The sequence below is a fragment of the Panthera pardus genome, unplaced genomic scaffold, assembly GCF_024362965.1.
Source record: "Panthera pardus isolate Hobbes unplaced genomic scaffold, ASM2436296v1 HiC_scaffold_16, whole genome shotgun sequence".
Lineage (NCBI taxonomy): Eukaryota > Metazoa > Chordata > Mammalia > Carnivora > Felidae > Panthera > Panthera pardus.
Genome location: NW_026526721.1, coordinates 83,180,677 through 83,195,104, shown reverse-complemented (window position 1 = coordinate 83,195,104; position 14,428 = coordinate 83,180,677). Strand labels below are relative to the sequence as shown.

The following is a 14,428-nucleotide window of genomic DNA, read 5'->3' as shown; positions in this document are numbered from 1 at the left end:
AGAGAAAACAGAGACGCAGACACAGGCACACACATAGAGGTGACTCCATGAAGACAGGCAGAAACTGGAGTGATGCAGCTATAAGCCAAGGAATGCCGAGAATTGCTGGCAACTACTAGAAGCCAGGGGTGAAAGCAAGGAAGGAGGATTCTTTCCTAGAGTCTTCAGAGGGAGCAAAGGCCTGATATCACCCTGATTTTTTACTTTTAGCCTCCAGAACTGTGGAGCTTTTTTATTGCAGCTCTAGGAAATGAATATATCTGCAAACCAGGTTTTCTAGTAATGATGTAATATTTGTGGCCATCACTTTGGTGTGTTGAATCTTTTTAAGTTTTTTTAATGTTTATTTATTTATTTATTTATTTTTTTAAATTTTTTTTAACGTTTATTTATTTTTGAGACAGGGAGAGACAGAGCATGAACGGGGGAGGGTCAGAGAGAGGGAGACACAGAATCTGAAACAGGCTCCGGGCTCTGAGCTGTCAGCACAGAGCCCGACGTGGGGCTCGAACTCACGGACCGCGAGATCATGACCCGAGCTGAAGTTGGCTGCTTAACCGACTGAGCCACCCAGGCTCCCCATAATGTTTATTTATTTTTGAGAGAGATAGAAAGAGAGACAAAGCATGAGTGGGGGCGGGGCAGAGAGAGAGAGACACACACAGAATCCGAAGCAGGCTCCAGGCTCTGCACTGTCAGCACAGAGCCCGATGCAGGACTCGAACTCACGAGCAGTGAGATCATGACCCGAGCCGAAGTTGGACGCTTAACCAACTGAGCCACCCAGGCACCCCTGGTGTGTTGCATCTAATAGATATCAACTCAGAGATACAACACAGGGGCTATCCCAAAACAAATAATGATGTGAAAAGTCAGATGGCCTCCTCCATGTGGGAAATGATGGCAATATAAACTAGTAACTATTACCATTTTTCATGTGTGGAATTTTGTAGGTAAGAACTCTGATAGAAGAATTTCAAATGTGACTATATCAGCGAAATGAAAAATCTGGCTGGGAGAGTGTCTACTGAACACGGCCTCAAGAAAGAGACCACTTTCGGATGCCCAGGTTTCCACCCCTGGCAGTGACAGCAATGTGACAAGGATATATATTTCTTGCACAAAGACATAGGAAACATCTGGATAAATGCATCAGCACAAAGTCCAGAAACAAAAAGAAGAAGCCATAGGACAGAAATGCCCCTTAATACAATCACCAGAAGCAAAGGGGTTCCTTCCTTTCCGGTCTGATCAAGTACCCAAGGAAGTCAGCTGTAGGGCCCTTTCTTCAGCATCTACCAGCTGCCAGGCACAGTGCTAGCTGCTTTTATTGTGATTAATCCTCATTAACTCCTTACAACCAACCACCCTTAGACACAGGTGTCTTGAGCGTGGGAAGAAGCACAACGCAATTTCACTGAGTTGTTAAGATTATTTACTCAGTCTTATCTCTGCAGCCAACACTACGGTAAGTAAAGTAGGAACTGAAATAAAATACCTGGCCTTAGCCCACAGAACTTGCAATAAAAATATATCCTTTATTGAATGGCATAATTTGTTCCAGAAAATAACCTTTACTACTCAACTTTGGAACTTGTTCCTGGCAAGTCAGGATTTAAAAGGACTCTATACAAATCTCTATTTTATGCGTTGGATTGAATAGAGGGGACACTTTTTTTTTTTTTTTTTTTTTTTTGCCAATGGAGGGAATAAATGACATCTCGGTGTTCCACAAAATAAACTTTCTTAAAACAAAATTTTTTTTTTTTAGTTTCTGTGATAAAATTAAACCAAGAACTAACTGAGTGTACAACAGGAATAACATTGTAAATATCAGGAGGGAATATTTTCAGTTGTTTTAATTATGCATTCACCCACTGAAGTTCAGTGTCCTTCCTTTTCAGAACCACGTTAATATTGGATACCAAGTAGTGAAACTAACAGGTTAAGTTCTAGGTTTGTCCACACACTCAGCACATGATTGTAAACACCCTGTGCTAAGGTTCTACAAAGCAGAGTCAAAGAATCTCAGAGTCCTAAGATCTGAGTTAGGAGTAGCTGAGTTGCTAGTAAACGCTAAACAAAATCAGATGAACAAAGTGTTGAGAGAATGGCACCGTGGACAGGAAAGGAAGATGTCCAAGAAGTAGTCCAGGTTGATGCACGATGTAATCTTGGGTGAGCTAACTCTTCTTTCCGTGGATCTAATCCTTAATCAGAAACTGAAAATTTCACCGCCTATAATTCAATAGGATTAGATAAAACTGTCAGGGTAAAGTAGCTAATGTACTAGACGTAAAGCAAGTTAAAATCTTAGTGAAAAAACCAAGAGTTTACGTCAAAGGCACAATTCCGAGGACATACGGGAGAAAGAAGTTCTTTGCATTTGATGCAAAACTGCCTAAAATTCTATAAGCTGCTTCATCTCATTTGCATGCAAGCTTCCTTAAGTGAAATTAGAATTCTACTTACTCACATTTTGGTAATTATTTTCTCATAACTTCCTCCTCCTATGTTACCCACACTTAGAATAAAACTGGGAGTTTCCTGCCCTGTGTATGATTTCCAAGACATTCATTTGATTCAGGGAGATGGATACTAACAGGATTAGCTGACACGTGTTCAAAGATAAAAAGAACAGGAAGATGTCCCAAAATGATTAAACAAATTGCTTCCTTGAGTTTCCTTAAATGAAGAAGGAAAAAAAATTTACCAAGAAAATCATCCCCTCTCTCACATACACTGTGCTTCATGAATACCCTTCTGAATCATGCATCAGAAGTAAGCAGAGAGCACTCTTGAGTCCCAGGGTACAGTAACAGCATTCACTGCCTGATCACTGTGGACCCAGTGGGGCTGCTTCTGAGATGCTGGTCAGAGAAATACCAGGAGGGAGGGAAATAAAAAGACCACATTGGCCCCTAATTAATTTGCAAGGTTTGACTTATGATCAGGAAAGAAGAGAAAGGTCATTTCATTTGCCTAGACTTCAATGAACAGTATGTTAAAATGGGATAAAAATAAGAAGGAAAAGTATCTGTCTGAAATGTAATTCTCAGAATGCTTGATCCTTGTGTGGTAGACAGAATAATAGCCTCCCAAAGAGGGCCACGTCCTAATCCCTGGAATCTGAGAATATGTCAGGTTACGTGACAAATGGGAATTAAGGTTGCTAATGGAATTAGGGCTGTTCATCAGCTGATTTCGAGATGGGGAGATACCAGGGATTAATGGGTGGGTCCAATGTAACCACAAGAGTCCTTGAAAGTCGAAGAGAAGGTCCAAGAATGATGTGATTTGAGAAGAACTTTGAAATGGAGAGAGAAACCATGAGCCAGGGGATGTGTGTGGCCTTAATGAGCTGGACAAGGCAAGGAAACAGATTCTCTCCCACAGCCTCCCAAAAGGAAAGTAGACACCTTGATTTTAGCCTGGTGAGACTGTGTTGTACTTCTGACCCGTGGAACTATAATATAATAAATTTGTGCTGCTCTAAGCCACCAAGGTGGTGGTAAGTTTTTATGGCAGTGATGGAAAACTAATCCACCTAAGTCAAGATCTAGAGCACCTCCAGGAAAACCAGTGATGGGCCAGTCCTAAGAAGCCCATACAGTTACAGAAGATAGCTTGCCTGGAATTCCTGGAATTGACCTACTCAGGAGTTTACCCTAATGCCTGGGTTGAGAGAGTTCAACTCCTTAGCATTGCTTCTTTTGGTATTTTCCTTCAATCATTTGGATTAAGGGATGTACGATATATGCTTGCCAGACCTCTTCTGAGATCTGCGATGTGAAAATGGAGTTAGACTTTCACTTAGGACCTATTTTCAAAGGACTTTGTACCAAGAAAATCTGAGTCAAGAAGGAAAAAAATTTAATCTTTTAATAGTGCCATGAGTCAGAATAAATTACTCCTTCATCACTTTGCCCCGCCCATATATGTCCTGGTCCTTGAGTTCCTGGCTTTTCCAGAGTGTGGGCCAGTCTCAATATTCAAGACCCCAGGAAATACAACACAAGATTCCTGAAAATGCTAAGCTGTTGCCTCGATTCCTCCAGCACAGATTTGCAGAACAATTTAGGCTACTTTCCTCAGAGTCCAATTCCTTTACCACAGGTCATCTCTCTAACTTTGCCATAAGCTATCTCCTATGTTTGTAATATTGTGCCTGCCATTTGCTGAGATGTTCCAACACTTGCTATGGCACATACCGGACATCCAGTGACTGCTGCCAGGTCCACGGCCAACTCACAGGACTTGATCAAATCCTCCATCATGGCCAAAGCTTGTTGTAGTTCAGCTAAGAATGCTGAATCCTTGGTCCTCTTTGGCCCATTCTGTGGAAACCAAATGCCTTGTTGGAAATCAAAAGGTAAACCATCTACCAAGTGAACAAGGGAAACAGGACAGAGATAAGGAGAGACCAATCCAGCCAGCACAGAGACTGAGAAGGCAAATACATGGATCTCTTTCCCTGCTCCCAAAGAACGGTGGTTAAAGATACTTGCTGGTTTATATACATGATAAACACACAAGCAAAATAATCAACTGCACCTTCTGTACATTGAACTAATGAAGAATGACGTTCACAAAATCATGGATATTATATTCCTGCTATATAAGAAACATACTGACCTTTTATTTTAAAAAGTTTATTTATTTATTTTGAGAAAGAGAGAGAAATAGAGAGGCAGAGAGAGAGGGAGGAAGAATCCCACACAGGCTCTGTGCTGAAACAGGGCAGAATCTCATGAACCTCGAGATCATGACCTGAACCGAAATCAAGAGCCAGACACTGAACAGACAGAGCCACCCAGGAGCCCCCATGCTGACCTTTTTTAGAGCATGAAAAACCCAGACCCTTTATCTAAGCTGCTCTCCCTGTTTACATCCCACCAGGGGCTTATTGAAAAGTACAATCTCAGTATCATATTCCTGTGGGTAAATTTATGCTTAAAACCATCCCAGAGGAGGATATTTGTAAACTCCCATAGAGGCAGAGAATGAGCTGCCTGCCATGTGGAGGCTTACTAATGAGTATCATGTAAATGCCCTAACTGTTGGATTTGCCGCATTGAATCCCCCCTCCAGCTCTACCCTTTCTCCCTCTTCTCCTTCCCCCGTCTTTCCCACATTCTATCACCATGAAAGACATGAAAGAGGTAAGCCAACATGGTCTGCACCTCCCAAACACAAAGTCTCAGCATTAAGTGGAAACATTGTAACTAATTCAAGAGACCAATGTTCCAATTATTACTACTGTGACACTTAGGACATAATAGAGATGACTGTTTCTGTGTGAAAGTCTTTTGCTTACAGTTTCAGTATTTTATTCCCCTGCTACCTACATAGCATATTTATCTGTTATCTGGTAAATACCAACAAAGAGATTTTGGTTTCTTCCTTTTTGTTTTTAAACACATCAATTTCTGGGGTGCCTGGGTGGCTCAGTAGGTTAAGCGTCCGACTTCGGCTCAGGTCATGATCTCACAGTCCATGAGTTCAAGCCCCGCACCCGGCTCTGTGCTGACAGCTCAGAGCCTGGAGCTGCTTCGGATTCTGTGTCTCCCTCTCTCTCAGCCCCTCCCCTGCTCATGCTCTGTCTCTTTCTGTCTCAAAAATAAATAAAAACATTAAAAAAATTTTTTTTAAAACATCAATTTCTCCTTTTTTTTTTTTTTTTTTTTTAAAGTTTACTTATTTATTTTGAGAGAGAGAGAGTGAGCATGGGAAGGGCAGAGGGAGAGAGAGAGAGGGAATCCCAAGCAGGCTCTGCACAGAACCTGACATGCAGGCTGAATCCCACCACCAGAGATCATGCCCTGGGCCCAAATCAAGAGTCAGACGCTTCACCAACAGAGCCATCCAGGCACTCCTAACACATCAATTTCTACAACAAAGGACAGACAGCTCTTTGCTGCTCCCCTCCCCCATATAGCCCCACCTCTTTTTGTCCTCTACAGCAAGATGTAAGCAAAGGTTTGTGTATTTTCCTAATCTCTGCCTAAGCACTGGGGATCAGTTTCTTTGGATCAGGGATTTGAGTGACAAGACCAATCAATGACTTGAGACAAAGTCATGATCTCGCTGTGTATGAGTTTGAGCAATTCGTGAGTTGGAGCCCCCCACCTTGTGCTCTCTGCTGTCAGCACAGAGCCTGCTTTGAATTCTCTGTCTCCCTCTCTATTTGCCCCTCCCCTGTGATTTCTCTTTCAAAAAAAAAAAAAAAATATATATATATATATATATATATATATATGGTCATGACCCCACGGCTTGTGGGTTCCAGCCCCACATTGAGCTCTGTGCTGACAGCTCAGAGCCTGGAAGCCTGCTTCAGATTCTGTGTTTCCCTCCCTCTCTGCCCCTCCCCGCCCCCCATGCTCTGTCTCTCTGTCTCTGAAAATGAATAAACCTTTAAAATATATATATATATATATATATATATATATATATATATATATATATATATAAACATCAGGAAAAAACCCCTCAACTTCCTTTTCGTGACTCAACTGCTCCTATTCCCTCTCCTTCCCACTAACCCTCCTCCCACAAACACAGCAGGTAGTTACTTTTACATTGCATAATATAGGGCTCAGAAATATCCTTACAAATATTACTAAACTAACTTAGGCTAGCTCCCCTTGCTCCAGGCTATAAAATTATTATCTGTATCTTGAGCTTCTCTTAATTTGAAGGGGTCCCTACCATATATTCTGAGCAGGGAGGGCATACAAATGACTGCTCCTCGTGTTTTTCTTGTTAAAACCAGAATATTTTATAGGAAATTTAAAAGAAACCCCACTGGTAAGTCACAAATTTCCTGTGAAATGTGGTATGTGGTATGGCTCCCATCTCTTCTTCTTCTTTTTTAATGTTTTATTTATTTTTGAGAGAGAGAGAGTATGAGCTGGGCAGGGGCAGAGAGAGAGGGAGACAGAACCCACAAAGCAGACTCCAGGCCCTGAGCTGTCAGTAGGGAGCCCGATGCGGGGCTCGAACCCGAGAACCACGAGATCATGACCTGAGCCCAAGTCGGATGCCCAACCGACTGAGCCACCCAGGCGCCCCTCATAATCCTACCATGCAGGAAAACCACAGCTGAGATTTTATCATATTTATTTCCAGTCTTTTATGTATGCATTTTACACATTCATTTAATTTCGTATTCCTGTTAAAACATTTTTTTAAGTTTATTTATTTTAAGAGAGAGGGAATGTGAGTGGGGGAGGGGCAGGGAGAGGGAGAGCCAGAATCCTAAGCAGGCTCCATACTGTCAGTAATGCAGAGCCCAAAATGGGGCTCAAACCCACAACCCTGACATCATGATCCGAGCTGAAATCAAGAGTTGAAGCTTGACCAACTGAGCCACCCAGGCACACCTCCTGTTAAAATATTTCTATGTGAAGGAAAGAAAATGTATTACTACTTGTCCTGTCACAAACCTCAGGTTGAAATTGCCTTTAATTGTTTTGTTTTTTCTGTGACTATAAATTATAGGATATATACTATTTTAGAAAATATAAACAATAAAGATCATAAACAAGAAAAACAAAATTGCCATAAATCCTTCCAACCAGAGACAGATACCATTGACAGTTAGTTATATAAGCTAATATTTAATATACAGTACCTTAGCCGAACCTCCTTCCTGGTCTCCTGGGTCTATCTCCCAATCCTTAGGAGTCTCAAAGTCCAGCAGACCCTGCATTAACCCAAAAGCCTTATTGGAAATTAAAAAGCAAAATGCCAACTAAATCTACCATGTCAACAATCTCCAGCAAATGCCAAATCAACAGAGGATGTATGTAAGTTTGTGTGTCACACGTAAGGGCGAAAGAATGGCACAGAGTTCTTTCCACAACCAGAATCATACTGGAAACATTATTCTGGAGCCTATTTTTTCCCACTTAACATATCACAAACATTTTTCCATGACATTATGTTTTTGTAAACATGTTTTTTAATTGCAGACTGTTGCATTCTGTAGATAAATCATAATTAATTAATCTCCCTACTATTAAACATTTAGGTTCAATAATTTTTACTATAATAATAATCTTTGTGCATTTTTCCTAAGGATAAATTCCTAGAAGTGAAATCGTCAATGTTAAAAGTTTTGATGCGTATTTCCAAGTTCTTTACAGAAGGACTATGTTCCCACCAGTCATATATGAAAGCTTGCTTCATTAGCCCCACCATACATGGAGTATTAACATTTAATCAAAAAGTGTTGTCAGTTCAATCAACAGAGAAATTCTACCTCATTGTTTTAATGTGAATTTCTCAAAGAGCAGGTGAGTTAGAACTTTCAAAAACATGTTTGCCATTAGCATTTATTCTTTTGTAAACTGCCTATGTCCTCTGTTCATTTTTTTATTATTTTCTTTTTTATTTCAACTTGGAAGTATAATTGACATATAAAACTGTTAGGTATTTAAAGTATAAAGTTAAAGTATATATGGTATATATATTTGGTACACATATATATTGTAAAAGGATTGCCTCCATCTTGTTAATTAACACATCCATTACCTCACATATTTATCTCTTTTTTTCTTTTTTGGCAAGAACATTTAAGTTCTACTTTTAGCAAATTGCAATTATATAATACACTGTTACCAACTACAGTTACAATGTTTTACATTAGATCCTCAAGCCTTATTCATCTCATAAGCTGTAAGTTTATACCCTTTTACTAACCTCTCCCTATTAATTCTTTTTTCTAATAGTAGTCTATTTAATTTTTGTAAAAGAAGAAAAATGAATATCGCATGACTTGCATTACACAGGAAATCAGCACAACCACCTATTCTAGAACATTCTTCCTGTAATAAGCAAAATTTACTGTAAATAAATAATGTACCATTTTCCAAATCATATATATCTTAAAATCTAGGCTAGAAAAATTCTCTACATTAAATTTGATAGTTTCCATACATAGCCTATTTGACATAAATCATGGGCTCAATAAAAGTGAATTTCTGTTGTCCCTAAATGCATCTATTTTTAATATATGCTAATATACAATATATTTTTAATCAGTTTGCCATGACTCATTAGACATTATGTACCTTATGTACTCAAAACTCTGTTCTGACTGTTAATTTTCATAATATCTCAGGAAAGATATTATTTCATAGGTATCATTTCTTTTTGGTTCTTTTTTTTTAAATTATTAACTTCTATGCACTCATTACTAGACATGCTGACCATCTGTCATGTATCTATCTTGCTTATATGATATTTTACCCAATTTTTCAGGTGTCTATTTTTAATGGTATAATCTATCATTTCTTTCCCTTATTTTTGTACTAGGGAAAAGCTTTCTCAGACCAGGATCCCATGATCCTTTCTAAGCCATGAGACGATCAGTCAGACATCCATGTTCTTAAAGAAGTTGATGGTAGGACTTTCAGAATGAGCTCTGTCCCTCAGGGTGGAGAACACTGGAAAGTTCTTCCTTCCCTCACAGGCAGCCCAGTGGTCTGAACTTGTTTTTCCAGCATGCAGTGAATGGGAAAAACTGGTTTGCCTTGAGTGACCTCCCATGGTTTCACGCAGACGCCCGAGGAATATTTTCCAGTGATTCTGTCTCTTATTTCCTCAGTGAAATGAAGTAACAAAATTCTCTAATTACTTTTCACCTGGACTACCTCATTTATGCTCCCAAGAAACATACCAGGAAAGTACTAGTACTACCTTCATGTTACAGTTGAGGAACTTGAGGCAGAGAGAGGTTCAGTAATTTGCCTGAGTCCAAGCAGTCTGGAAGCGTCAGAGCTGGATCCACACCCACCATGGCTAACTCCTCAGTCTGGGTTTCTAATTACTGTGCCCTGTGGTCCTCCGGCTATGGTACAGAACTTCATCATTGTCTCAGCATCACTTCTGTGGGAAAACTCGAGCACCTCGGTACCCGATGCCCCCAGACGGAGGTGGTGAGGACCCCCACTTGTCTGGCTCCTTCCTCACGGGGCTCAGTGGTAAGACTTGTCCAGCTTAGATGACAGTAAAGATGGGATGGTTACAGGAGTGTGAAGCCCTGAATGAACACTATTGAAACACACTCACAAATGCCACTCGTGGAGGGAGGCAGTGGGCATCACCCTCATTCCCACACCAGTGTGACATCTCTGGGTATAAAACAATGGCTATGTGTTCCCGGAAGCTTCCCAGGGGTCAGCACTGAGTGAGCTCTCTTCATGCATTACCCACTTGCCCCTCACACCAATCCTGTGAAGGAGGTTCCAGTATCTCACACAGGAGAAAACTAAGGCCGAAGAGGTTCAGTAATGCCACAGCAGGTGACGGCATAGCTGGTCCAGCCTCGGCTGAGGCTGCAGATGCAAACCGAAAAGGGCACCTTTTTCTGAGGGCAGAATGTTAGGCAATGAGCTTAACCTCCCTGAGCCTCAGTTTCTTCATACACCAGAGACTTTCTGGTGCATCTGATTGTGGGGATTAAATAAGAAATTTATATGGGAAGGTACCCAGTAAACAGCAGGTGCTTGTATTTTTTTAAGAGATGGTAACCACTGGGCAAGAGCTGCTCATAAAGGTTAACTCAAAACACAACATGGAGAAGTGGCTGAACCTTTCCCTCAGCTCACACATGGGGAGGCAGCCTGACAGCTCCTTCTGTCCTGTTTGGGTGTTTGGTAGTCCTCTCCTGCAGGTGTGCTGATGTCAGAGAACCACCTAGGTGTTCAGCAGAGCAAAATTCATTCTGTTATGTTGCTCTTGAGAAAGATCTCTTAATCTAGGGGTGGAGGTAGATGTTGCAAAAAGAGAAAAGACTCCGGTTTTGCCTTCTCCCTTCCATTGCTTTAATGTACATAAAATTGTGACTTTGAGGAAAATCACATCTCTTTTCTGAAGCTCCTTGCCTTATCTGTAAAATGGAGCCGACGATATCTTACCTGCCGATATCTTACATGAGAATAGAGTCTCTGGCTGCCTCCCTACCCTCTCAGCTGCCAGCAGTGTGGAGGGACTCCTTTCACCCTTTGCTCCCAAGAACCTCTCCAGCCCCAAAGCAGCCTCCTTAGAGATTCATGCCTTGGGCTGCATGTCGGATTAGCCAGGCTTCCAGGTCCTTTTCAACTCTCTGATTCTTTGGTCTTACTCCTCACTGAGGTGTGCTGCTTTAGACGTGGAGGACAGAAAAAGCCTGGAGGATAGACCTATCTTCACATTGGGAAGATAAAGTCATAGCTCTACATGTCTAAGGAAAAGAGCACCACAGCACGTGCATGTTTTCCCAGCACAGGAAAGCACTGTCTCATTGACTTTACCTTTAACAGCGTCTGGTATTTTAGAAGCCTCTGGCTTGGTCCTCTAAGATACTTAAAAAGAGGGATATTGTGATCCAATTGGCGCTGGCACACCTTTAAAAGCCAAACAGAAACAATGTGAAACAAAACAAACAACACCCAGAGAGAACAAAGCGGCAGCATTTGAAAACAAGAAATAAAGCGGGCTCCTGTGGAAAAGAGGTACACCCGTGTTGACCAGCTTTGTAAAGCTATTGAGTTGTTGGATCCCTCAGGAACAGTATGTAAAATGAGAGAAAGGGGAAAGAGGATGGCTTGGCTAGTAATTGTATATGCAACTAGGGAAGCAGGACCATTTATTTCTTTTAGAAAGCAAGTCTGTTAGAACGCAGTGGGGCACTTCAAATCCTGAAAAAGATGCAGCCTGTGTTTGAGTTGGGGGTGATGTTGTCTATTCAGCTCATTTTGAGTCTGGAAGACTTGATGACTTATGTGATGACTGATGAATATCATTCCAGGGAGCCCATTTAAAATTCCCCATCCTAATTTGAGAAACCTAACAGAAGACCATGGGGGGAGGGAAGGGGAAAAAATAGTTTCAGAGAGGAGGCAAACCATAAGAGACTCTTAAATACAGAGAACAAACTGAGGGTTGATGTGAGGGCCGGCGGAAAGGGGAAACGGGTGATGGGCATTGAGGAGGGCCCTTGGGATGAGCACTGGGTGTTGTATGTAAGCGATGAATCACGGGAATCTACTTCTGAAACCAAAAGCACACTATATACACTGTATGTTAGCTAACCTGACAGTAAGTGATATTTATGAATGAATGAATGAATGAATCAATCAATCAATCAATCAATTCCCCATCCTACAAGAGGGCTCTGGTTTGCTCACCAGGCTACAGCTGCTCCTCACAGGCCTGTCCCATAGAGACCCAAGGCAGCATCAAAACTTCCAACACAGAATTTCAAAATAGGAGAGACTTTTAATAAATATAAATTCAAATGCCAAATTCCCCTGCCTTGTTCATACTTCTGATTTCTTTAAATACTTGGCGCATGCAAACATTGCTCAGGGAAAGCAATTTGTGGGAGACTTTGTGGTCTCAACATTACCCCAAAGAAGGCGCAGTCTTGACATTCTTGCCAGATTGCCCTAGCTCGGGGCAGATTCTTATGGTATTTAAAATACATTTGAAGATCTTCTTTCTGGAAGAGGAAAAGCATTGGAACAAATTAATCAGGTGGCATTTTTCAGGAAGAGAATAGGATGATACTGTTTATTCATTCGAATATTCAACAAGCCTGAGTATTTTCATGGTGTGAGGAACTGGGGGTGTGTGATAACCTTATGTTGGGGTGACTGTGTGATGGGAGGGCAAACAGAGGGCTCTAAACAGCCACAAGTACTAAGCACGGACATGAACAGGGTGCTGTGGGACCAACTACAGGACTCTGGTAAATCAGTTAATTCATAAACCGGGATAGGTTTTTCATCTCCATCCTTCCTCCTCTGCTCTTTACCCAGGACATCACTGTTCCCCCAGAATAGCTCTGCAGTGAGGGACAAAATTGACAGAAAAGGTGCCAGTAGCTGATGGCCCCATCTTTCTCTCTCCCTGTCTTCCTATTATGATCATCATGAGCCAAACCTAGGGGGGAAAAACCCCAAGAGACAGCCAAAAGGTACAAACACCCCAAAAGGAAAACATGGCAGTTTGGACACAGCAACATAGATCTAAGTCCTTTGGGCAATTCTCAGAGGAGCAGGCTCTGCCTCAGACATCACCTTCCACCTATAGCACCAGACTCCAAGATGGGAAAAATTACACGACTATCCTAAGGCTAGAGATGAAAGATTCCAAGTGCTGTGTGGCCTATTTCTTTTTGCCTCAAAGGCCATGAGAGATGGGCACATACCTATCAACAGCCCAGATAGAAAGGTTGCCCAGATAGAAAGGAGTCAGCTTGCCAGCTCCATCCACTCCATCAGTAGGACCTGGCCCAGAGCAGCTGCACTTGTCATAAAGCCTGTGCCACTCTGGTTAGAGAAGCCCATGTGGCTGCATCCTCATGGACTTCTGTGTCCCTATGCTTCTCAGGTCAACTCTTGATGTCCCTCATGTGGACACAGGTTATTTCTTCCCTCACAGCTTTAGCTAGGTCTATTCTTCTTCTCCTTCTCCTTCTCCTTCTCTGTCTCCTTCTTCTTCTAAAGTTTATTTATATATTTTGATAGAGAGACAGAGAGTGAGTGGGGAAGGGGCAGACAGAGAGAGGGAGAGAGAGAAAGAATCCCAAGCAGGCTCTGCACTGTCAGTGCAGAGCTCGATGTGGGGCTCGAACTCACCAACTGTGAGATCATGACCTGAATGAACTGAAACCAAGAGTCAGACAGATGTTCAAATGACTGAGCCACCCAGGCACCCCAAGGTCTATTCTACTTCCAAACACACTGCTGTAGTGAATGCTTTCTGTTTCTGTAGTTCTCCTCCTCTCCTGATGGATTGTAAGTGGTCATTTCACTTCACTCCAAGAACTTCAGCAACTCTGTCCTTTGCTACTCTCTCCGGGAAAAACTACATGCGTGTGTGTATGGAAGGGAGATGACCCCTGAGGAAATGTTGTTCAGACAGGTTAAGGAACTAAAATAATAACTCCGAGCTTAACAATATGTTCATTATTTATTCACTTGAGAACTATCTACCAAGTGCCATTGATAAGCCAGGCACGGCTTCCAGAGCAGAGCAACCTACACATGGGAAACATTCGTGCCATACCAAAAGCCAGGCTTATAAAATACTACAAAGTGATAAAGGCATCTCACCCACATTGGGTCCGTCAGAGCACAAAACACTGGCCTTTAGCACCTAAAACAATTCAAGGTTTCACTGCTTTCAACACTAACCACAAAAGGATTCTTTTTTAAAATTTTTTTTAAGGTTTATTTATTTTTGAGAGAGAGAGAGAGAGAGAGAGAGAGAGACAGAGAATGAGCAGAGGAGGGGCAGAAAGAGAGGGAGACACAGAATCCAAAGTAGGCTCCAGGCTCTGAGCTGTCAGCACAGAGTCCAATGATGAGCTCGAACCCACAGACTGCGAGATCATGACCTGAGCCAAAGTTGGAGGCTTAACTGACTGAGCCAC

At 41.8% G+C, this 14,428-nt stretch overlaps 1 protein-coding gene across 2 annotated transcripts in view; it reads right to left on the bottom strand.

Annotated features, from left to right (window-relative positions):
- Nucleotides 1-14,428, bottom strand: part of MCF2L2 (MCF.2 cell line derived transforming sequence-like 2) — a 261,195-nt gene that overhangs the window by 38,589 nt on the left and 208,178 nt on the right. For both annotated transcript variants that reach the window (XM_053903603.1, XM_019463281.2), the window contains 4 exons: nucleotides 12,398-12,490; nucleotides 11,301-11,393; nucleotides 7,637-7,708; nucleotides 4,212-4,337 (listed from right to left, as the gene is read on the bottom strand). In XM_053903603.1, coding sequence (XP_053759578.1) covers nucleotides 4,212-4,337; nucleotides 7,637-7,708; nucleotides 11,301-11,393; nucleotides 12,398-12,490 — 384 coding nt within the window. The remainder of the gene's footprint in view (nucleotides 1-4,211; nucleotides 4,338-7,636; nucleotides 7,709-11,300; nucleotides 11,394-12,397; nucleotides 12,491-14,428) is intronic.